Below are 23607 nucleotides of genomic sequence, written 5' to 3'. Positions count from 1 at the left end.
CTGATGTTCTGTTTAGCATGATTTGTGAGCGATATATGACATTTACAAATTTATTGGTTACGTAGGTGGGCGGTGGCCGAGCCAGAAATATGGCTCTGCCGAGCTAGAATTTTAAACTCTAGAATTTTTTAATATTTTAAATTAATATATCTGGACTAATATCATGTTAATCCAAAATTTACATATAATTTTTTTTAAAAAAAATTTGATGCAAAGATGTTGGGAAACACTACCTACTAGACGACCTTGTTGGTCCCACGTGCGAGATTTGAGATAATAAAACCCGAAAATAAAGAATAAACTGGACACCGAGATTTACGTGGAAAACCCCTAAAAATTATTAGGGTAAAAACCACGGGCAAGATGAAAAGATTTCCACTATAATATTTTACTGGTGTACAACTCACTCACTGTGTTTCCAAAGAGAACACAAACTCTCTTAATACAGGAGAACAAACACCTAACAAATATTATAATATTAAGCACTCAAAGAAGAAGAGATGCTCAAAGAGAAGAGCTGAAGGAACTTTTGGGATGATAGAATCAGGGGGAGAGGAGCTCTATTTATAGAGCTCCCTCCATACGTGTATCGTGGCTGTCATAAAGACAGCCACCAATCACCAATCACCCATCACCAGCCAACAATCACCTGCCAACCCCCATCAATACCAAATTTATTGCCAACAATTCTCCCACTTGGAGATTTGATTGAGAATCAAACATATCTCCACACATCCTTTCAATCTTGTCATTCCCTGCTGCTTACGTTTCCGCTAGACCACTTGAGGATCTACACCACTCAAACTTATCAGTGTTCACTGGCTTGGTCAGAAAATCAGCTATGTTATCCTTTGTATGGATTTTCTGCATATCCACGCTTCCTTCTTCTACTACTTCTCGCACAAAATGAAATTGTACTCCAATGTGTTTCGTCCTGGAATGAAAGGCTGGATTCCTTGCGATGTGCAAGGCACTCTGACTATCACAAAACAAAGGAACATTATCTTGTTTGTGTCTGATCTCCTCCAATAACCTTTTAATCCATATTGCCTCCTTGCAAGCTTGAGTAGCTGCCATATATTCTGCCTCTGTTGTAGATAACGCCACAACTGTCTGCAATTTTGAAACCCAGCTTACTGCTCCCCCTGCAAGTGTAAACACATAACCAGTAGTAGATTTCATCTTATCAGGATCACCTGCATAATCTGAATCGACATAGCCCCTAAGTGTAAAATACGATCCTCCATAACATAATGCAGCATTCGAGGTACCCTTAATGTATCTAAGGATCCTCTTAACAGTGCTCCAATGCTCTCGTCCAGGATTCGCCATATACCGACTAACTGCTCCCACTGCTTGAGCAATGTCCGGCCTTGTACAGATCATAGCGAACATCAAACTTCCCACTGCTGATGCATACGGTACTCGAGACATCTCCATCCTCTCCGCTTCACTGCTAGGACACATCTCGGAGGATAACTTGAAGTTGACAGGAAGAGGGGTCGAGATTGGCTTACTATCTTGCATGTTGAAGCGTTGCAAGATTTTCTTCAAATAATTTTTCTGCGAAAGCCAAATCTTTCTGTTACTTCTATCTCGGTGAACTTGCATCCCTAGAATCTTGTTTGCTGGTCCCAAGTCCTTCATATCAAATTCCCTAGCCAACTGTGCCTTCAATAATTGGACCTGATCTTTGTTGGGGCCTGCTACCAACATGTCGTCCACATACAACAGCAAAATGATATAATCATCACCAGACCTCTTGAAATACGTACAAGGGTCTGCACTCAGTCTGTTGTATCCAAGGCTCATGATATAGGAATCAAATCTCTTGTACCAACACCTCGGCGCCTGTTTGAGACCGTACAGAGATTTCTTCAACCTGCAAACCAAGTTCTCTTTGCCTATTTCTGCAAAACCTTCTGGCTGGAGCATATAGATTTCTTCTTCAAGATCTCCATGAAGAAATGCCGTTTTCACATCTAGCTGTTCTAGATGTAGGTCAAACACCGCACACAATGCCAACACTACTCTGACTGTTGTAAGCCGAACCACAGGAGAAAATATCTCATTGAAGTCAATGCCTTCTTTCTGAGCATACCCTTTTACCACCAATCTAGCACGATATCGCTCCACTTGGTTATTGCCATCACGCTTGATCTTATAGACCCATCTGTTTCCAATGGCTTTCCTCCCTCGTGGTAATGTAACAAGGTCCCAAGTTTTATTCTTGTCTAATGCCTCCAACTCTTCTTGCATTGCTATCATCCAAAAAGATACATCCGAGCTCTGAGTAGCCTCGTAGAAACTCGATGGCTCACCATCTTCTGATAATAGACAATATGCAATGTTGCTTTCAGTGACATAATCTGAAAGCCAACCTGGTGGTCTTCTGTCTCGAGTTGACTGCCTCACATTGGAAACCTCAGACTCAACTTGTTCTTGTTCTTCGTGCTCTGGTACTGCTTCACAAGAAACTTGACCTTCGTCTGTCTTATTTTCTACCTGAAAAATAGTAGTTTCTGAATTCTGTGTGCCTTTGTCTCCCTTTACTTTATCTTCCTCAAAGATAACATCCCTGCTGATGACAAGCTTGTGAACAGTAGGATCCCACAAGCGAAACCCCTTTACTCCATCAGCATAACCCAAGAAGATACATTTTCTGGATTTCGAATCCAACTTCGATCTTTCTTGCTCATTGTACAGAACGTATACCGGACTTCCAAATGTATGCAAATGAGAATAATCTGTCGGCTTCCCGGTCCACATCTCCATCGGAGTCTTCAGATCAATCGCCACTGAAGGAGAACGATTGATAATATAACAAGCGGTTTTGACTGCTTCCGCCCAAAATGATTTTTCTAGACCTGCAGTCCTCAACATAGCTCTTGTTCTGTCCAACAAGGTTCTGTTCATCCGCTCCGCCACTCCATTCTGTTGAGGTGTGTAAGCCGTCGTGAACTGTCTCTTGATGCCTTCATGTTGACAAAATTCATCAAACTCGTCACTGGTATATTCTCCTCCATTGTCAGTCCTCAGACACTTGATTTTCTTTTCAGAATCAAGTTCAACCCGCGCTTTGAAATCTTTGAAGATCTGGAAAACATCTGATTTTTTCTTGATTGGATACACCCAACATCTCCTAGAGAAATCATCAATGAACGAGACAAAGTATCTAGCTCCTCCTAGGGATACAACCGGTGCTTGCCAAACATCCGAATGAATCAGCTCTAATATGCTTTTGCTCCTGGCAGTAGAAGTGCCAAACTTTAATCTGTGTTGTTTACTGGTAACACAGTGCTCACAAAAGGGTAGTGACACTTTTGTAAGTCCCGGCAGCAGCTTCCGTTCTGAGAGAATTTTCAACCCCCGTTCTGACATATGCCCGAGCTTTCTATGCCATAACACTGTTAATTTTTCTCCTGAACCAATTGATGCAACAGCTAGTTCTGCCTCTTTGTGTGTTTCTCCCAAAAGTACATACAGATTTGCAGCAACCTTTTCCGCCTTCATAACCACAAGCGCGCCCTTCACAATTTTCATGATCCCGTTCTCGATCCGAGTTTTGCACCCGATGTCATCCAATTGTCCCAAGGACAAAAGATTTTTCGTCAGTCCTTTCACATGTCGTACCTCCTGTATGGTGCGAATGGTGCCATCAAACATTTTAATTTTGATAGTACCGACCCCAGCGATTTCCAAGGCATGATCATTTCCCATGAATACAGATCCTCCTGAGATTGGTTCATAATGATCGAACCATTCTCTCCGAGACGTCATATGCCACGTCGCTCCTGAATCCATTATCCATGTGTCACAAAATTTGTGTCTGCCTTCTGCAACAGTTGCCGCTTCGCTGAATAATATTTCACCACTTCCTGAAGTACTGGCCACATTTCCTTGAGAACTTTTATCGATACTCGTACACTCTTTCTTGAAGTGCCCTTTACCACCACATTTAAAGCAGTAAATATTTTTCTTCTTACTTCTCGACTTTGATCTACCTCGTCTTTGGCTCCCACTGGAGTCACGGTCCATGAATCTTCCTCTTATCATCGGTAAAGCCTCTTCCTGCTTCGAAGTTACCAACCTGTCTTCCTTATTCTTGCGCCGGCTTTCTTCTCCGAGAACCGCAGTTAAGACATCGTCGAATCTTAGAAAGCCCATAAGAATATTGTTGGTAATGTTGATGATAAGTTGATCGTATGAATCTGGTAGACTTTGAAGTAGAAGCTCCGCACGTTCATTTTCCCCTATTTTATGCCCCATGGAAGTGAGTTGGGCAAATAGAGTATTTAGTGTGTTGAAATGGTCGGTCATCGATGAGGATTCCGCCATCCGAAGAGTATAAAGCCTTCTCTTTAGGAAAATCATATTGTGTAGGGACTTGACCTCGTACATCTTTGTCAGAGTATCCCAGATAATTTTTGCTGTTTTTATCTCAGAGATACTTGACAAAACTTCGTCAGCTATAGCCAAGTGTAAATTGGCAACAGCGTTGTCATTCATCTCATTCCACTTTCCATCATCCGTAATCTCCACCGGTCTATCTCCAATAGCCGCCAAGCAATTCTCCTTTCTTAAAACTGCTTGTATCTTTATTTTCCACAACATAAAATTGCTTCCGTTGAACTTTGCTATCTCGTACCTTCCCGCCATTACGTCTATAACAATTTTAGTAGACCGGACAAAATAATCTCGCCTTAAATAAAAAATCTCGAAAAATCTTTTCTGATGTGGAAGATCAGTCTAGGCTGCAACCACAGAGCATACTCAGAATCTTAAGAAATTTTAAACCAAGGCTCTGATACCACTTGTTGGTCCCACGTGCGAGATTTGAGATAATAAAACCCGAAAATAAAGAATAAACTGGACACCGAGATTTACGTGGAAAACCCCTAAAAATTATTAGGGTAAAAACCACGGGCAAGATGAAAAGATTTCCACTATAATATTTTACTGGTGTACAACTCACTCACTGTGTTTCCAAAGAGAACACAAACTCTCTTAATACAGGAGAACAAACACCTAACAAATATTATAATATTAAGCACTCAAAGAAGAAGAGATGCTCAAAGAGAAGAGCTGAAGGAACTTTTGGGATGATAGAATCAGGGGGAGAGGAGCTCTATTTATAGAGCTCCCTCCATACGTGTATCGTGGCTGTCATAAAGACAGCCACCAATCACCAATCACCCATCACCAGCCAACAATCACCTGCCAACCCCCATCAATACCAAATTTATTGCCAACAGACCTTTCTTCACGGAGATTAGACTTGAACTAGAGAAACACCTACATGAAGTACAGGTAAGGGAGTGTGTCTTTGCTACTACAGACCATCTCTCTTCACATACATGCGCAACCATATGTAGGTACATTTCTGCCTGAATTCATGAAGTTTATTCGTCATTAACTCACGGCTTTAATAGATTGTTTTACAGAAGACTGCACCTAATGGCTGTTGAGTATATATTAAACGAACTCGGCACATTTTGGTCGTTGGTTCTTCATATAAGGTTACAGGGATTTCTGGTTACACGCGACAAGAAAATATGTCTGATTTCAACTTTAGATGATAATTTTGTATATCAAGTTTAGCGCACTAGTAAAGATATGTTCATTGTATTTCCTTTTCTTCTTTTTTTTTTGTCGTTTCCATGAATGAAGCGAAGTAGCACAAATCTTTCCACCCACCCCATAAATCGTTCTCTATGTTTCGTATTAGAATAGGACTTTAATTTATTAATTGTCATTAGTTTTTTATTAGATTAGATTTTACCAATGTTTCGATGAGAGACAAATAGTTCTTTTTTTATTTGGTAGGAAGACATAGGAAAAACCCATCTTTACCATTATTATTTATAACATTGAGACTCCATCGTATTCATATATAATGAAGTTTCACTCCCAGATTCCCATAAAACAAAAAAGAATTCTTTTTCATTCTTCAGAGATTGAATTTCTATATTTAGTCTAAGAGGAAATAAATAAAACTAAAAAATTGTGGCTTGAATGACTATTCATCTATTGAATTTTTATGTAAACAAATAGGGGTCAAGAAAAAGATGGTGGGTTTAATTGTGGATACAAGATAACCATATAAACATTTGAGTCTTATATTTTATATTTCAAATCTTGTATATCTAGAGATATGTGTATTTATCCAAAATATATTTTGTGTAAACAGCTTAGAACCTTGTGAATTGTAGCTCGTTTTTGTGAAAGAGTTCCTGTTTCATTCATCCGTTCTTTTTTCGAAACTTTGTTGAAAGTGAATTCTCATCCAATTTTTTTTTTTTTCATTTTCTTTCCAGCACAACTTTGCTACATATATTCGATATGACTATTGTTTATATCTAATGATTAATAATATAAATAATTTATCCGACAATATCGTGCATGAATTATAATCAAAGGACACATATTATGTGTGCACTGAAAATATACACACTTTTGAATTAGGTAAAAGATGATTTTGATTTAGTTAATAGTAGTGATTTTTAACGATGCATGTAATGTATTATATTATTGTTCGAAATAGCAACCCACCGTGCAGAAGTACTTGTAAGGAGATTGGTCACCTCTCACAATAAAACAATAAATAAATAATATATGTAAATAATTTTTAAAAAAATTATCGTTTTCCCCTCTAAATCAATACCCATCGATATATATTATAGGGCCGTCCCTATAAAGAAATATTTTAGAAAATTGATTAAAATTAACTTAACTTTCGATGGGAGTTATATTTTCTGAGATGAATTGAAATTTTAAAAACTTATAATTATTATATTTTTTAAGAAAAATGTGATAGTATTGTAATGGCTCAATTCATACATCAACTCGAGTTTGGTGTGACCAATTTTCTTCAAAGAATTTTCGTTATAATCAACATCAAATTACTTATTGATGGTGACATACGTAATTTTCATCTTTATATTTTATGGGGATTTTCTATGTTTAATTTCAAATCAGAGAAGATTTACGCAGGTTTAGTCCGGTAAGATGCACCCACTGCATGCCTTCGTCAAAATTATAGGCTCTTTATAATAATTTGTAAAAATACATTTCATTTTTCTCTTTTATACCACTGCAATACGGCGTTAAATTTAATAATAATATATCTTAAACAAAAAAATCAGAATAAATTGAGGAGCTGATTAAAAATAACTATTATATTATTATTATTTTGTTTTCCCAATAATTGGCATTGTGATGCTAGCACCCTCTACTGTAATCTCTCAAATTCGACGGCTATTCTCGTTGTATCAAGACGAGTATTTCTAGCGTAATATGTCAACACTCACACGCACTCTAGAAATTTTTCGGGAGAGTCACTCATCCCAAAATTGCTACAAGTCAAAGACGCTTAACTTTAGAGTGAATACATAATTACGCTGGAAAATTTTTATCTTGGTACAGCTGTGAAGACAGTCGTTGAATTCGAAACGTTACAATAATACAACTCTTCCTTAACTCGATTTCTCATGCCCACAACTTTTTTGACGAAGCTATGATCATATGGAGTTTTATTAGTGCGATTTATCTAACTAATATAATTTGCATGTTATTATGTTAAGTTGAGTATCTTGCATAGAGGTATAAATAAGGGCTGTTTTGTTTTATAACCCTGGTCAAACTTTTTTTAAAAAAAATAGCCTCTAGTAGTGTATTTGTTCACTACATGGGAGGGTTATTTTTTTAAAAAAAATTTGACCAACTCTATTTTCCCAAATATCCCGTATAAATCATTCATTGATCGAAATTTTAACCTACACAGGTAACTTGGGATTATCCCGGCCCCCGCTGCGCCTGAATATGAAGAGTTTGTATATTAATTGAATGTGAATCGTTTGTTAAATTGAAGAAAAAGTCTTCCACGTTGCCCGACTGTTCTATTACCAAAGTCACGCGACTTAATTTTTTTTAATTATACGTAACGTAAATGTCATAAATACAAATTATATAATAATACAACTGGAAAGTGATATTTCATATTTATAATTCATGATATTTTCATCTTGTCCAATATAATGACGGTGTATATTTTTTATATGCTAAATATTTGTGTAAAAATGTTTCATTTGATTTTGGTTCGTGGTTCATTAAATAAATATTTATGGTACAAAACTTCTGAGCCATAAATAAATAAGTTTGCCCATTTGCGATTATTATATATAATATATGATATTGATGAGGAAAGTGATATATTATTTAGAAATTACGTAAAACGAGAGTAGGTGAACGGCTGCGTGTAATATTTTTCAAATATCAAAAAATAAACCCGTAATTATTATATATCCATATATTCTCTGTTCAAAACCACCCTCTTCCATTATTGAGGATTTGATCAGTCCTTAGATCCTAAGTTCCTCATATAATAAAACAATATCATGATTCTTCGGACGAGCTGGCTCGATCAGATTTGAGTATATTTTTTAAAAAAAATAATAAAATATTTTTTAAATTTTAAATATAATATCAAATATTTGCTGCATTAAAGTTATGATAATTTTATAATTAAAATATTTAAACATATATCATTCAAACATCATGTTTTGACCTAAAGTTATTGTTTAATTTGTATAACTTTTTTTTAAAAAAAAATTGTTGCTAATTTTTTTTAATATACCAAATCTGGAAAAATCGAACTCGAACTCGAACTCGAACTCGTACCCACTCAGGAAATCCGAAATGAGGACTACTGGAGCTAAGCTCCGGTTTCAAAAATAAATATATTATCCAATTAGACAACAGCGTAACATATAGTACGGAGAAAATGAGTTCCTTCTCACACCCACTAGAAGTTTGGTGTGTGTATATATATACACACACACACACACATACATATATCTCAACTCGGGTCGGCAAGCAGTGTGGAAATATCAAACCAAAGTCTTTAAAAATGCAGTGTACATACGACTAATTGTAGGGTTATTTCAAGAACTTGTCTAAGTTGACTCTATAGCTTATATTAATGCCACATATATCATTTACATTACACATTTTTCTTCACTAAATTAATTAATTAAACTTGTTATCATGATTTTATAACTAATTTTGTTGACTGGAAGATTCAAATGGAAGCTGAATTGGAAATTTTCTTGATAATGAAGATGGACATTTTTCAATTTTTTTAATATTACATATTTTTCTTCTCTATATTAATTAATTTTTTAAAATTGTTATCAATTTATAACTGACTTGGAAATTTTCTTGATAATGAAGATGGACATTTTTCAATTTTTTTAATATTACATATTTTTCTTCTCTAAATTACTTAAATTTATTGAAATTGTTATCAGTTTATAACTAAATTGGAAACTTTCTTGATAATGAAGATGGACATTTTTCAATTTTTTTAATACTACCTATTTTTCTTCTCTAAATTAATTAATTTATTAAAATTGTTACCAATTTTTAACTAATTTTGTCGACTGGTGATTCAAATGGAAGCTGACTTGGAAATTTTCTTGATATTGAAGATGGACATTTTTAATTTTTTTTTTTAAAAAAATTAGAAATTAATTTTATGTGTCGAGATGTTAATTTATTGTTCATGCATGCCCTAATAATATTATTTTTTAATCAAATCAAAAATTTGTCTATTTTTATCAATAATGATATAATGGGAAAGCATATATTGGGAAGAAAATTTAATATATTGTTAATATATATAATGTTTGGAATTTTATATATGGTACACGTAGACGAATCCCATCTTGATATCAAGTGGGAAAGCCGCATATTAATTATATGATCGTACTAACTATTCTCTTAAGTATCGGCATTTGATTTTCTGTTGTTATTTGTTTGTAAATTTATAAATACTGCATAAAATTTAGGCTCAAATAGTATACTCCAAACTATTAGAATTATTGAAGATTATATATATATATATATATCTGCTATCGTTATATACAAATGATCCAACCGATTCTTCACAATATATTATATAAGATATTCTACTATACCTAATTTTGAACTAAATAATTGATAAAATTATGATTTTTTTTTTTTTTGAAAAACTCGTTTGGATTCAATATTTGCTTCCCTACTTTTACCGCAGGACACAAATTTAATTATTGACCATGCAAGCACTATGTGCCGAGATCGATATAATTAATTTCTTTGACATGTTTGGTACCAATGGAATCGAAAATAAATAAATTATCGATGAAATAATTGTTTTTATCGTAATAATATATTATGTGATTTCTGGGAGGCACTAAATGAAAAAATGAATGAAATGCTCGAAAAGAAACTTAATAAGAGCAAAAATAACTGCAAAAGACAAATTTCATAATTTATTGAATCGCACACTCGATTACTAAAGTAATTAACGTAAACATATATCATGAAACACAAAGACTATAATTTAAAACAATATTTAAAATACAAAAAGAAACAACACGTAAATTATTGAATTTATTCTTGCTGGACTGCTTTACTTCCCGTCTCTTTCCACAATATTTTCCAGTCCATCTTTATTTCGGAGTCTCGTCCCCTGCATGAAAAGATTGACTTCATGTTGAAGAAATTAATATATATCAATTACTTTCATATAAAATTGTAATTTGCTAAATTAATGTAGTCTTACAGTATGCATGCATGCATGTTAAAATTGATCAAAATCAACTTTAGATAATATATCTATTTTTTTTTAAAAGCTATGTATGCATTACTTTTTCGTTTATCAGATATAGACAGAGGATATCAACTGCTAGACAATAGTCAAATATGTGGCCTCACAGGATAGTAGTACTCACGGATCTTTTCTTAATCATCGTATGGAGGAGGAGGAGACTTGTATTTGTAAACCGGTGGTGGTGGAGACTTGTATTTATAAACTGGAGGCGGTGGTGGGGGAGATTTGTATTCGTAAACCGGTGGTGGAGGTGATTTATATTTATATACTGGAGGTGGCGGAGGGGGAGATTTATACTTGTAGACTGGAGGTGGCGGCGGTGGAGGGGATTTGTATTTATACACCGGTGGTGGTGGTGGAGGAGACTTGTACTTATAAACTGGAGGTGGCGGCGGCGGAGGTGATTTATATTTATATACCGGAGGTGGTGGTGGTGGTGGAGATTTGTACTCGTAAACATGTGGTGGTGGAGATTTATATTTGTAGACCGGTGGTGGTGGAGGAGAAGAGTATTTGTCGTCAGCATTGGTTGAAGAAGGCAAGCCAAGAGCCACCACTGCCACAAGCAAAGTGGCAAGCAGAGAAGCCATTGCAGAGCCTTTTGCTTTTGTTGCCATCGTTGTGATTTTGTTAGCTACTCTCACCCCTATTTATAGTCGCTCAATACCTTCCATTATCATTAATGCGTAGTTAATTAATCATGGTAAAATTTCTTGTTGCTAGACTAATTATTTAAAATAAAGTTTGACTCGTAAATTAGGGGTAATATATACACTCTAGACGGTTCATTGAAAACAAAATTTATAATTATTTTATATCAAAATTAATACTGAGAACTGAGTACTGGTTGGGGTCCGTGTGGATTGGTTTGTCAATATAAAATTTGACTACTTAATGTGAATGCTCTAGTTGCTGCCATTTCTCTTCTAGAATTGCTGCATGCCTGCATATATACCAAGTAAATAATTTATTTATTTATATTTATAAATATAGCAATAAGTTCATCAATCAAAATTATATTTGGCCTTGCTATAATCAACATGGAAATTTTTGATACTTTTATTTTATAATTTTAGAAAATTTAAAAAACATTTTGTCTAACAAAAATATTGAGATCTGTTGACTTTGTATAATATTTCGTTGTAAATAAACGATCTTATGATAGATCCGTTGAGGTCTTGAAATTATATAATTATAATGGAAATAGCAACCCTAGTCGCCATCTTTATATCTGGTTTACTTGTAAGTTTTACGGGGTATGTCTTATATACCGCTTTTGGGCAACCTTCTCAACAACTAAGAGATCCATTCGAGAAACATGGGGACTAATTGAAGTAACGAGCCTCCCCTGATATAAGAATTTGCAATCAATCTGGAAATCTGATCTTAGAGTGTTAATGCTGTCGGACATCGGCTGTACGATATTCTTAAAAAACTGGACTTTTAGTACTAACAACCACGGCAGTTTTGCTCCAGCAAAAGAGATCATGAGTGTTAAGACTATCTGCTATATTATATATATATATATAGGATAAAAATAAGGCAAATCGATACCAATATTTTAAAATAAAAAGAAAAAAGCTTGTTGTTTTCTTTTACTTTTGTTTAGATAAATTTTAATTTATATAATATGACCTTTGCTCTAGTCAATGAGTTATGTAGGATATCACCAGTGCAAAAATAAGCAATTTACAACGGTTGTTTGGTTTTCGTTAAAGAAAAAGATCAAAACCAAGAAAAAATTCAAGTTGGTGGAAGAAAATCAAAACATTGACAAGTTACATGACTAAAATCCAAAACATGCCAACTTAGTGAGCTTAAATTGTTATTTTCAATTTGATATCACAATATTTGGTAGTTTTTACATCCCCAATTTGCAAAATATATAAGCGTAGATCATTATTTGGAGGTTTTAATTAAATGATAAAGTAATTTCTTTTTATATTAATTTAGATCAATATTTTCTAGATAGGTCTACGCTACACCGGAAATGTTACTCCATTTGTCATTTATACAAGATGTTCATATGATCTGAATTTATAACAAAAATATCACCACCATATGATCACATGAACACCTTGTATAAAATTACACAAAGAATAACACGGGACTGTAACATGAAATTAACCATATTTTCCGTCGCCGATGAATAGAACTTGTGTACAAGAGTAGTCGAGCTTTAAATATATTTTGTTACTCAACCAATCCGATGGATGTATCTAAATATTCATATTGCAAACAAAATCAACCCTCACTTTGTATCCAGCAATCAGAAGAAAAGGATAAAATACTTTTGATATGTCTAGCAATTGTTTAAAGTGTTCGAAATTAATTCCTTATCTACAATGTAAACAATTTTAGCAATTTCGAAAAGCATTTTGTCAAAAAAAATCATGTCAGAGATAAACATTTGCATTAAATTTGCAAATCTGATCTTAGAGTCTTAATGCCAACAAAATTCTTTAACAAATCTCGATTTGTAGTGCTAATGATCACGGAAGTTTTGCTCTCCAGAAAAAGCGATGCCCTTCACTTGTTTAAGCTCCATTTGAGCTTTATCAATCTTTGAATCCTAGCTCAACAGCAGGTTAAAATCTGTTCTACATCTGGGTCAACGGTTTGGTTTAGGTTAAGAATATGACTAGATTCCTTTTTTCTTTTCATTTATTTTATTTTATAAAATCAACGTTCTCTGCTACAGCTTGTTAATAGTAATCTTAGGTATCATTTATTTCGAACAATGAGATGATGAAAGATGTATAATATATGGATGAAGGAATACTCAAAGGTTAATTTTGCTATCGCCTCTCACCATATTTGATAGTTTTTACATGTCCATTTCACTACGCATATATGCATAGATGATTATTGGGGGTTATTAGCTGATAAAGTAATTAGATGTTGTGTCTTAATTATTGTTGTGTGATTTTCTAGATAGACGCAAGCTAATAAAATAAATATCACAAAAGAGAATTTTAGAGGAACAAAAATAACTAAAAATATAGATATATAAACTTCACACTTTGTTGATTTGGATATTGAAGTAAAAACTTCGAATACGCAAAGAATACAATATTGGGAATCGCAGACAACAAGAATTGAAAACACATTAAAATAAATAAGAGAAATTTCGAAAATAATTTAATACATTAATCTGGAGTTTTTGATTTATGTTCCCTTGGGAAGTCTTTATTTCAATTCCCTCCGAAAAGTTGCTTTCAGCTCAACAACCTTATTTTATATATTCTTCATACCTGCACAAAAAGGTGAGTTGAAGTTAAAGAAACATAACTCGTCATGTTAAGTATTATAATTAACTAACTTAAGATCATCTTACGTGCATGCATGTTAAAGTTAAAAGAAATCATAATCAACTTTATTTAATGTTGATATATCATCATTATCGTTATTTCATGTGCTACTTTTTAGTTAATCAAATAGTATTATCTCTATTTAGCTTATTATTACGGGATAATAAATAAAATGTGTTGCTTGGTCTGATAGTACTTACGGATATTATCTCAGTAGTGGTATGGAGGAGGGGGAGGAGAACCGTAGTTGTATACTGGGTGTGGAGGTGGTGGTGATTTGTATTTGTAGATTGGGGGTGGAGGAGGAGGGGATTTGTATTTATAGACGGGAGGAGGTGGTGGAGACTTGTATTTGTAGACTGGAGGTGGTGGTGGAGGGGATTTATATTTGTATACTGGAGGTGGTGGTGGTGGTGGTGGAGACTTGTATCTGTAGACTGGAGGTGGAGGAGATTTATATTTGTATACCGGGGGTGGTGGAGGAGGTGACTTATATTTGTATACTGGGGGTGGTGGTGGCGGAGACTTGTACTTGTAAACTGGTGGTGGAGGGGACTTGTATTTGTACACTGGAGGTGGTGGTGGTGGTGGTGGAGACTTGTACTTGTAGACTGGAGGTGGAGGAGGGGACTTGTATTTGTATACTGGCGGTGGTGGAGATTTGTACTTGTAAACTGGAGGTGGAGGAGGAGACTTGTATTTGTAAACTGGAGGTGGTGGTGGAGGTGATTTGTATTTATATACTGGCGGTGGTGGAGATTTGTACTTGTAGACTGGAGGTGGAGGGGACTTGTATTTGTATACTGGAGGTGGTGGAGGAGGTGATTTGTACTTATAAACCGGAGGTGGTGGAGGCGGAGACTTGTACTTATACACTGGTGGTGGTGGAGGAGGAGGAGGAGATTTATATTTGTAGACCGGCGGTGGTGGAGACTTGTATTTGTATACGGGAGGTGGTGGAGGAGGTGATTTGTACTTATAAACCGGAGGTGGTGGAGGGGGAGACTTGTATTTGTATATTGGTGGTGGTGGAGGCGGAGATTTGTACTTATAAACCGGTGGTGGTGGAGGAGGAGATTGGTATTTATAGGCTAGATGTGGTGGTGGAGGTGATGAATATTTGTAAACCGGCGGTGGCGGAGGAGATGAATATTTATAGTCAGCATTGATTGGAGATGGCAGGCCAAGAGCTAGCACCGCCACAAGCAGAGTGGCCATCATGGTGGCCATTTTAGAGCCCCTCGCTTTTGTTACCATCTCTGGTTTGTTGCTTAGCTTCTTGTCCTTCGCAAGTCTCGGCTCTATTTATAGTTGATGTATTCTACTATAACCATGCATAAAGTATCATTGTGAATAGTATTTGTGTATATTAAAATAAAATAGGTTTTCAACTAATGTAAAATTCAGAAAATTCAATCAAATCGAGATATAATGTATTTATAATTGATTAAATTTGTATTTATGTAAAAATAATATTTATTTTTTAACAAAATATTTTTAAAAATTTGAGTGGCCCATTCAAATAGCAAATATAATAATATTTTGTCAATATTATATGATGTTTTTAATAATTTGACTTTGAATGGGGGAAATTTAGTTGCTGGCATTTGTTGTAGTCGATGCAAGCTAAGAAAGTAAATAATTATTATAATACCATGATTCATAGATAATTAATAATATATATTCCATTTGACCTCCCTTTGATCGACGCGGAAATTTTGGATAATTTTATGTTAAACAAATTTTTTATAATCTAAATAATATATCATGTCAACAAAAATAAGTATATTTTGTGCGGTAATTAATCGATATTCTGTATTTATACTTGAGAATTAATAAAGCAGATTTTATCAGTAAAAATGGAGGACTTCTTAATGGAAAATGATCAAATTTATGTAAACGATAAAACTGAAAGTACTTTGTCAGCTGAGCTTACTGCCCCATGCTCATTGTTAGAAATGTAAGATGAGTTGATGAAGAAAAAAAAATTGGTAAAAACAATTCAAAAGGAGGGATTTTTTTTTTAACAGGTAGAACCGAACGATTGTCATTTTACTAAAGAGTGGGTCTCTTGTGAGACGATCTCACGAATCTTTATCTGTGAAACAGGTCAATCCTACAGATATTCACAATAAAAAGTAATATTTTTTCATGGATGACCCAAATAAGATACTTGTCTCACAAAATATGAATCGTGAGACCGTCTCACACAAGTTTTTGCCTTTACCCAAAAATTATAGCTGATGGTGATGATGTAACTCAAATCTTTTAAACCGTACAACAGTTTAAACGTCAAGTTTCGATTGTTCTAATCAACAGAAACAATTATTCAATCCCAACATAATCTTATATTTAAATTGTAACTTTTTCCCCAATATTTAGCTAAAAAATGTACAAAAATCTTAGGGCAGATTGAGTCCTTAAAAAAATGATAAATAACAAATTTTTTTTTTTTTTGGGAAGGACTAGGCACTCGAACTTTTAAAAAACGTAGACAAAAAAATTACCTTTTAATACGATGAATCGCTCGCCATGCTTCTCTTTCATTGGACGAATTCACACCTTATTTGAATATTTTATTGGTTTTCTTATTGATTTATTTATCGTTAGTGTTATTATTACTTTTTTTCCTTCTCTGTATTGTTTACCAATTTAGGCTCTTTCTTTACAAATTCCATACATCATTTTACGTGGTAACTTTAAATGTGTCGAGTAAGATTCAGTCAACATGGAACTTAATATATCTACATTTAATATGTGTAGAATGAATAAATAAATAAATTATGATTTCGGCATCCTTATCTTTTTATGCAAAACTAGTATGAGACGTTCTCAAAAGTCAATTTCGTGAAAAAGATATTCTATTCGAGTTATTTATAAAAAAAAATATTATTTTTATGTCAAAATATTATTTTTTATTGTAAATATGAGCATGATTGACTTGTCTCATGAATAAGGCAAAAACTTGCATGAGACGGTCTCATGGGTCGTATTTTGTTATATGAATATCTTATTTGGGTCATCTACGAATAATATTATTTTTTATGCTAAGCGTATTATTTTTTATTGTGAATATCGGTAGGGTTGTGTAGTAGCCCGAATCCTATTTATTTAAATAAACATGATTAAGTATCTTTAATTAAGTAAATCATGTGTATTTTGGCTTTAGAGTTCGTGTGAGTAAGCCGAGGTGTAGCCAGGAAGGGAAGGGAAGAGCAGCCCGGGAAGGGAAGATTAGCCCGGGAAAGGAAGAGCAGCCCGGGAAGGGAAGAGCAGCCCAGGAAGGGAAGAGAAGCCCGGGAATAGTATTTGGTTGACACGCCTGCCGGGCAGGTGTCAAGTGCATGGTAACTGTTGGACACGTTCATGCAGGTAAGGTGAGGTGTCTTTGTGCATGTTGCCTAGCGACAGGTGTCCGGATGCATGGGATTTGATTGACACGTTCATGCATGTAAGGTGAGGTGTCTTTGTGCATGCTGCCTAGCGACAGATGTCCGGATGCATGGGATTTGGTTGACACGTTCATGCAGGCTGAGGTCTATAAATAGGCCATGGGATTTCTCATTGTGGAGAGGGTACTGTGTCTTTAAATGCAAGTTTTAGCTCTCTAGATCAGCCCGGGAAGAGAAGAGCAGACAGGAAGGGAAGAGCAGCCCGGGAAGGGAAGAGCAGCCCGGGAAGGGAAGATCAGCCAGGAAGGGAAGAGCAGCCCGGGAAGGGAAGATCAGCCCGGGAAGGGAAGATCAGCCCGGGAAGGGAAGAGCAGCCAGAAAGGGAAGATCAGCCCAGGAAGGGAAGAGCAACCCGGGAAGGACAGAGCAGCCCGGACAGAGCAGCCGGGCATAGCCGACGGTCCGAGAAGGGCAGTCAGGGAGCTCAGTATCGTCAGGGCAGACGACGGACTAGACCCGATTGATAGGATTTCCTGTGGACTAGGATTGCTTTACTAGAGGTACGAAAGTACTATCCGAGATATCCTGGTCGAGTATACATTCTTATATGTGTTGCATGATTATTTGCTGCATTGATATATGTCATATGATGCATGCTATTATGTCACGCTTATTGCTGCATATTACATTTCATCTTGAGCCGTATCTCTTTCGAGATAGCCTTTATTGTTGAGCTGTATCTCTTTCGAGATAAGCTATATCTTGTGGGGCCGCTCAGCCCTGTCTTGTGGACGCATGGACACCGAGAGTACACAGTGGCCGACGGGTCCGGAGGGCTTCGGTGATCCGGGACATTTTAGGTCCACGTCTGATCTTGTAGTGGATGCAGTGACCCAGAGGAGTACCGCGCGGCACTATCCACTTGGCGCCTCTAGACTGAGCATATTGAGATCTTTTGTGACTCCTGTTTCTTGACTACCCTGGTATCATATCATAGCATGTGCATTTCATATAGGCTTGTATACTCATGCTTTTGTACTGGGCGTTCTTATCGCTCACGTCCTCGGTTTTGTTTATCTTGGACACCCCATTCCCACGGGACAGGCCTCAGGTTGGATGGCTCAGGAGGAGGATGAGGAGGACGTTGAGTAGCCGATTGAGTTAGTTCTTCAGTACTGTTTTGTTTCCATATGGTTGTACCGCATATTTTCATTTTAGTTCGAGTTGTTCTGGATTTAGATTAGGTTGTATAACTATCGTTTGTTGGCCTTTTCCGCAATTATCTCTGATTGTTATTAATTAAGTTAATTGCATGCTTAATTCTTGATTAGTAGGTGATTCTGGAACGGGTCACGACATTTATGGTATCAGAGCATGCTTATGATTTTGGGATATAGATTCTGTTTTGGGATTTTCGTTGACCATTTTACCATTTTCCCCATTCTATCTTGTAGCGATGGCTGACCACCTTGGTGATGAGAGTAGTCAGGGGAGTGTAGGTCGTTGGGGTGACCAGGACGATCGTAGGCGTCATCGTGAACATCGTCATCGTCGTGATGGGCCTAGGCGTTTTGAGATGCACCGTTTCATTCAGATGGGGCCTAAGCCTTTAGTCGGTGGTGAGACTCCCGATGTTGCTGAGGATTGGTTAGAGCGCATGGAGAGTTGTTTCCGTGCATTCCAATGCACCGAAGAGCAGCAGATGGAGACCCTTGGTTTTCTTCTCGAGGGCCGTGCGCGCAAGTGGTGGCGATCGACTTCTGCGCCGATGGTCCAGGCTCAGGGTAGGGTGACTTGGGCCGAGTTCCGTGCAGCTTTCATGCAGCTATATTTTCCTCCAGCTCTTCGCCAGGCAAAGACGATTGAACTTCTGAATCTTAAGCAGGGTAGTATGTCTGTTGATGCATATCGGCAGAAGTTCTTCGAGTTGTTACCCTTTGCTCCTCATATTAGTGGCAGTTCCGAGGCCAAGTATGACCATTTCCTTCAGGGTCTTAACCAGGAGATCTTTGATCGAGTCACTGTTTGCGATAATCCTACTTCTTATGATGGATTAGTGAACCGGTGTCGCCAGGCAGAGATCAGTCTCCAGCGTGGTAGGTCTATTCTTTCTTCTAGACCTCCGAATATTTTGAGCCCTCGATCTCAGTCTTTCAAGAAGTCAGGTTCTTCTTCTTCTGGATCTGGATCTCGGTCTAGCGGTGTTTTTCGCTTTGGTAAGAAACTTTCTTGTGTGCATTGTGGGAAGAATCATCCATCGGAGCAGTGCCGATCAGCCGCGGGAGCTTGTTTTCAGTGCGGAGAGATGGGTCATCTTAAAAAGAATTGTCCTCAGTTGCGAGGTGGAGCAGGATCTGGTTCCGGATCTCAGACAACTGTTCAGCAAAGGATGCAGGGTCAGGCAATGGGTAGTTTAAACCTTCGACCTCGTGCCCAAGGTCAGGTATTTGCGCTGAACCAGGATCAGGCTGCAGATGAGACAGGGAGAGTCATAGCAGGTACTTTTTGTTTATGCGGTATTCCTGCTTTTGTTCTTATTGATACCGGAGCATCACATTCATTCATTTCTGCACGATTTGTTAAGCGTCATAAGTTACCGTATGTTTCTCTAGACGTCATTCTTTCCGTTTTTACTCCGATGGGTCATTCGGTGTTAGCAAAACGTCTAGTGATGGGTTGTCCTTTAGATTTTGAGGGCAACGAGTTGACTGCGAATCTTATGATCCTAGAGATGGAAGATTTTGATTGTATTCTGGGTATAGATCTGTTGACTACCTACCGAGCTACTGTGGATTGTTACCAGAAGCTTGTTCAGTTTCGTACGACTGAGAGCTCTAGTTGGTTTTTCTATGGTGAGGGAGCGCGACTTCCGATGCCAGTGGTATCTGCTCTGAAAGCCTGTCGTGCTTTAGAGTCGGGTGGGGAAGGCTACCTCATCTATGCGATTGATTCATCCACAAGTAATGTTGATACAGATGATATTCCAGTGGTTTGTGAGTTTCCTGATGTTTTCCCAGATGAGATTCCTGGTTTTCCTCCGATTAGAGATGTGGAATTTGGCATCGAATTAATGCCAGGGACTACACCGATTTCTCGTGCCCCCTATCGTCTAGCTCCGTCAGAGATGAGGGAATTGAAGCAGCAATTGCAGGATCTTCTTAATAAAGGTTATATTCGCCCGAGTGTTTCACCTTGGGGAGCTCCAGTCTTGTTCGTCAAGAAAAAGGATGGATCGATGCGATTGTGTATTGATTATCGCCAGCTGAATCGTGTGACAATCAAAAACAAGTATCCATTACCTCGTATTGATGACTTGTTCGATCAGCTTCAGGGTACCTCTGTTTACTCCAAGATTGACTTGCGATCGGGTTATCATCAGATGAGAGTCAGAGATGATGATATTTCCAAGACTGCATTTCGTACTCGATATGGGCATTACGAGTTTCTAGTTATGCCATTCGGATTGACAAATGCGCCAGCGGTGTTCATGGATCTGATGAACCGAGTCTTTCGGGATTGTCTAGATCAGTTTGTTGTGGTTTTCATCGACGATATCTTGATTTATTCTCACAGTGTGGAAGAGCATACCCATCACTTGAGGATTGTGTTGCAGATTCTTCGCGAGAAGCAATTGTATGCTAAGCTGAGTAAGTGCGAGTTCTGGATTAATCGTGTAGTATTCCTTGGTCATGTGATTTCCAAGGAAGGAGTTTCTGTGGATCCTAGTAAGATTGAGGCAGTGCTGAATTGGTCACGTCCGACGTCAGTGGCCGAGATCCGTAGTTTTCTAGGTCTGGCAGGGTATTATCGTCGCTTCATCGTGAATTTCTCTCAGGTAGCTAGACCATTGACGCAACTTACTCGGAAGGATGTTCCATTTGAGTGGTCATCTGAGTGCGAAGATAGTTTCAGAGAGCTTCGTCGACTTCTGACTTCTGCACCTGTTTTGGCGTTACCGTCAGGATCGGATGGTTTCAGTGTTTACACCGATGCCTCCTTTCAAGGCTTAGGGTGTGTGTTGACGCAGAATGGTCATGTGATCGCTTATGCTTCCAGACAATTAAAATCTCACGAGGAAAAGTATCCTATCCATGATCTAGAGTTGGCAGCTATTGTGTTTGCGCTGAAGATCTGGCGTCATTATTTGTATGGTGTTCAGTTTGAAATTTTTACTGATCATAAGAGTCTGAAGTATCTGTTCACTCAGGCTGAGTTGAACATGAGACAACGTCGTTGGATGGATCTACTTAAGGATTATGACTGTGTGATCAAGTACCATCCAGGTTCTGCGAATCTCACAGCCGATGCTCTTAGTCGCAAGGTGAGAGCCTCTGCACTTCAGACCAATGCTATGTCTAGTGCTGTCCAGGATTGTTGTTCGTTGGGGTTTAAGTTCAAACATCGGAAAGGTATGGAGAGCATTCGTGTTGCTACCATTTTATCTGAGCCAACGTTGTTCACTCAGATTCGAGATGCCCAGATGTCTGATCTCAAGACTCAGAGATTAGCTCGGTTGGTTGGTGGAGATAGCAATTTCCATTATCAGTCTAATGGTCTTCTGTGTTTGTCTAATCGGGTTGTAGTACCAGAGGATGATACTTTGAGGGAAGAGATCTTGTCTCAGGCTCATCGAAGCAAGTTGAGTGTTCATCCGGGAAGCAACAAGATGTATAAAGATTTGAGGACACGATTTTGGTGGAAAGGGATGAAGCGCAGCATTTATCAGTTTGTCTCCAAGTGTCTAGTTTGTCAACAGGTTAAGGCAGAGCACCGTCGACCGGGAGGATTATTGTTGAACTTACCTATTCCTGAGTGGAAGTGGGAGCATATCGCGATGGACTTCATTACTCACTTGCCATTGTCTTCGAGGAACAGTGATGCTATTTGGGTAGTGGTGGATCGACTCACCAAGTCTGCTCATTTTCTGCCATATAACCGTGATTTCACTTTCGATCGTATGGCTCGATTATATATTCAAGAGATTTTACGTTTGCATGGAGTGCCAGTCAGTATTGTTAGTGACAGAGATCCTCGTTTTACCTCACGATTTTGGGGTAGTTTCCAGTCAGCATTGGGTACTTCATTAAGTTTGAGTACGGCTTATCATCCAGAGACCGACAGGTCAGTCAGAGAGGACTATCCGTACACTTGAGGATATGTTGCGAGCTTGTGTTATGGATTTCGGACCCGCTTGGCAAGAGCAGTTGCCTTTGATTGAGTTCGCGTACAACAACAGCTATCATCGTAGTATTGGTATGGCACCATTTGAGGCGTTGTATGGACGACGTTGTCGTACTCCATTATTCTGGGACGAAGTTGGGGAACGACATGTTGAGGGACCAGAGTTAGTCCAGCAGGCTATTGATAAAGTTGCAGTAATCAAGAAACGGATTAAGACTGCTCAGGATCGACAGGCTAGTTATGCGAACACCAAGCGTCGACCTCTTCAATTTCAGCCAGGTGAGAAAGTGTTTCTCCGAGTTTCGCCTTTTCGCAGGATTTTGAGATTTGGTCTCAAGGGTAAGCTGTCTCCAAGATTTATTGGTCCATTTGAGATATTGGAAAGCGTGGGAAATTTGGCTTACAGACTTGCATTGCCGCCGTACCTATCAAGTATTCATGATGTGTTCCACGTATCTTTGTTGAGACGATATGTAGCAGATGAGTCTCACATCTTACATCCCTCTGAAGTTCAACTTGATTCGGATTTGTCTTACGTGGAACGACCAGTTCGGATTCTCGATCGCAAAGACAAGGTGTTGCGGAATAAGATCATTCCTCTTGTCTTAATTCAGTGGCAGCGCAGAGGCACTGAAGAAGCCACTTGGGAATTAGAGAGCCGTATGCGTTCAGAGCATCCAGAGCTCTTTTGAGTTGTACTGTAGTTGTACTATGGAGGTATGTGTGTTTTTCCGTTGTAAACCAAACCTCGGTTGTAATCAACAGTATTTAAGTTGTTTATCGATGCTGTGATTTCGTTTCGTTCTTCTTCTAGCCTGATTTCGAGGACGAAATCTTTTTAAGTGGGGGAGAATGTAGTAGCCCGAATCCTATTTATTTAAATAAACATGATTAAGTATCTTTAATTAAGTAAATCATGTGTATTTTGGCTTTAGAGTTCGTGTGAGTAAGCCGAGGTGTAGCCAGGAAGGGAAGGGAAGAGCAGCCCGGGAAGGGAAGATTAGCCCGGGAAGGGAAGAGCAGCCCGGGAAGGGAAGAGCAGCCCAGGAAGGGAAGAGCAGCCCGGGAATAG

General features: G+C 37.6%; 2 protein-coding genes and 1 long non-coding RNA gene across 4 annotated transcripts; all 3 read right to left on the bottom strand.

The window, feature by feature from the left end:
* Positions 1 to 10284: 10284 nt before the first annotated feature.
* Positions 10285 to 11268, bottom strand: LOC140816319 (uncharacterized). 2 transcript variants are annotated; one of them, XM_073175511.1, is made up of 2 exons: positions 10756 to 11268; positions 10285 to 10510 (listed from the first exon to the last, which is right to left on the bottom strand). In XM_073175511.1, exon 1 carries the CDS (start codon positions 11266 to 11268, stop codon positions 10783 to 10785), a length of 486 nt encoding a protein of 161 aa, XP_073031612.1. In that variant the 3' UTR covers positions 10285 to 10510; positions 10756 to 10782. The 2 variants fall into 2 exon arrangements, with proteins under 2 accessions (XP_073031612.1, XP_073031610.1); XM_073175509.1 differs by having other exon boundaries at positions 10773 to 11268.
* Positions 11269 to 13641: 2373 nt separating this feature from the next.
* On the bottom strand, positions 13642 to 14399 carry LOC140816321 (uncharacterized). The gene is made up of 2 exons (XR_012114545.1): positions 14163 to 14399; positions 13642 to 13905 (listed from the first exon to the last, which is right to left on the bottom strand). It is a non-coding gene; the product is annotated as an uncharacterized lncRNA (long non-coding RNA).
* A 1-nt stretch (position 14400) lies between these two features.
* On the bottom strand, positions 14401 to 15192 carry LOC140817255 (uncharacterized; the record flags this gene model as incomplete). The annotated part of the gene is made up of 1 exon (XM_073176895.1): positions 14401 to 15192. A coding segment is annotated over exon 1 (792 nt), but the record flags the coding sequence as incomplete, so codon positions are not given.
* Positions 15193 to 23607: the final 8415 nt, after the last annotated feature.

Source organism: Primulina eburnea, chromosome 16 (assembly GCF_022965805.1).
Source record: "Primulina eburnea isolate SZY01 chromosome 16, ASM2296580v1, whole genome shotgun sequence".
Classification (NCBI taxonomy): domain Eukaryota; kingdom Viridiplantae; phylum Streptophyta; class Magnoliopsida; order Lamiales; family Gesneriaceae; genus Primulina; species Primulina eburnea.
Note: the sequence above shows the minus strand (reverse complement) of the source record. Positions and strands in the feature narration are given on the sequence as shown.

What these genes read in the sequence shown, in the direction of transcription:
- LOC140816319 (XM_073175511.1), bottom strand. Translation starts at nt 11,268, where the DNA reads ATGGCAACAAAAGCAAAAGGCTCTGCAATGGCTTCTCTGCTTGCCACT.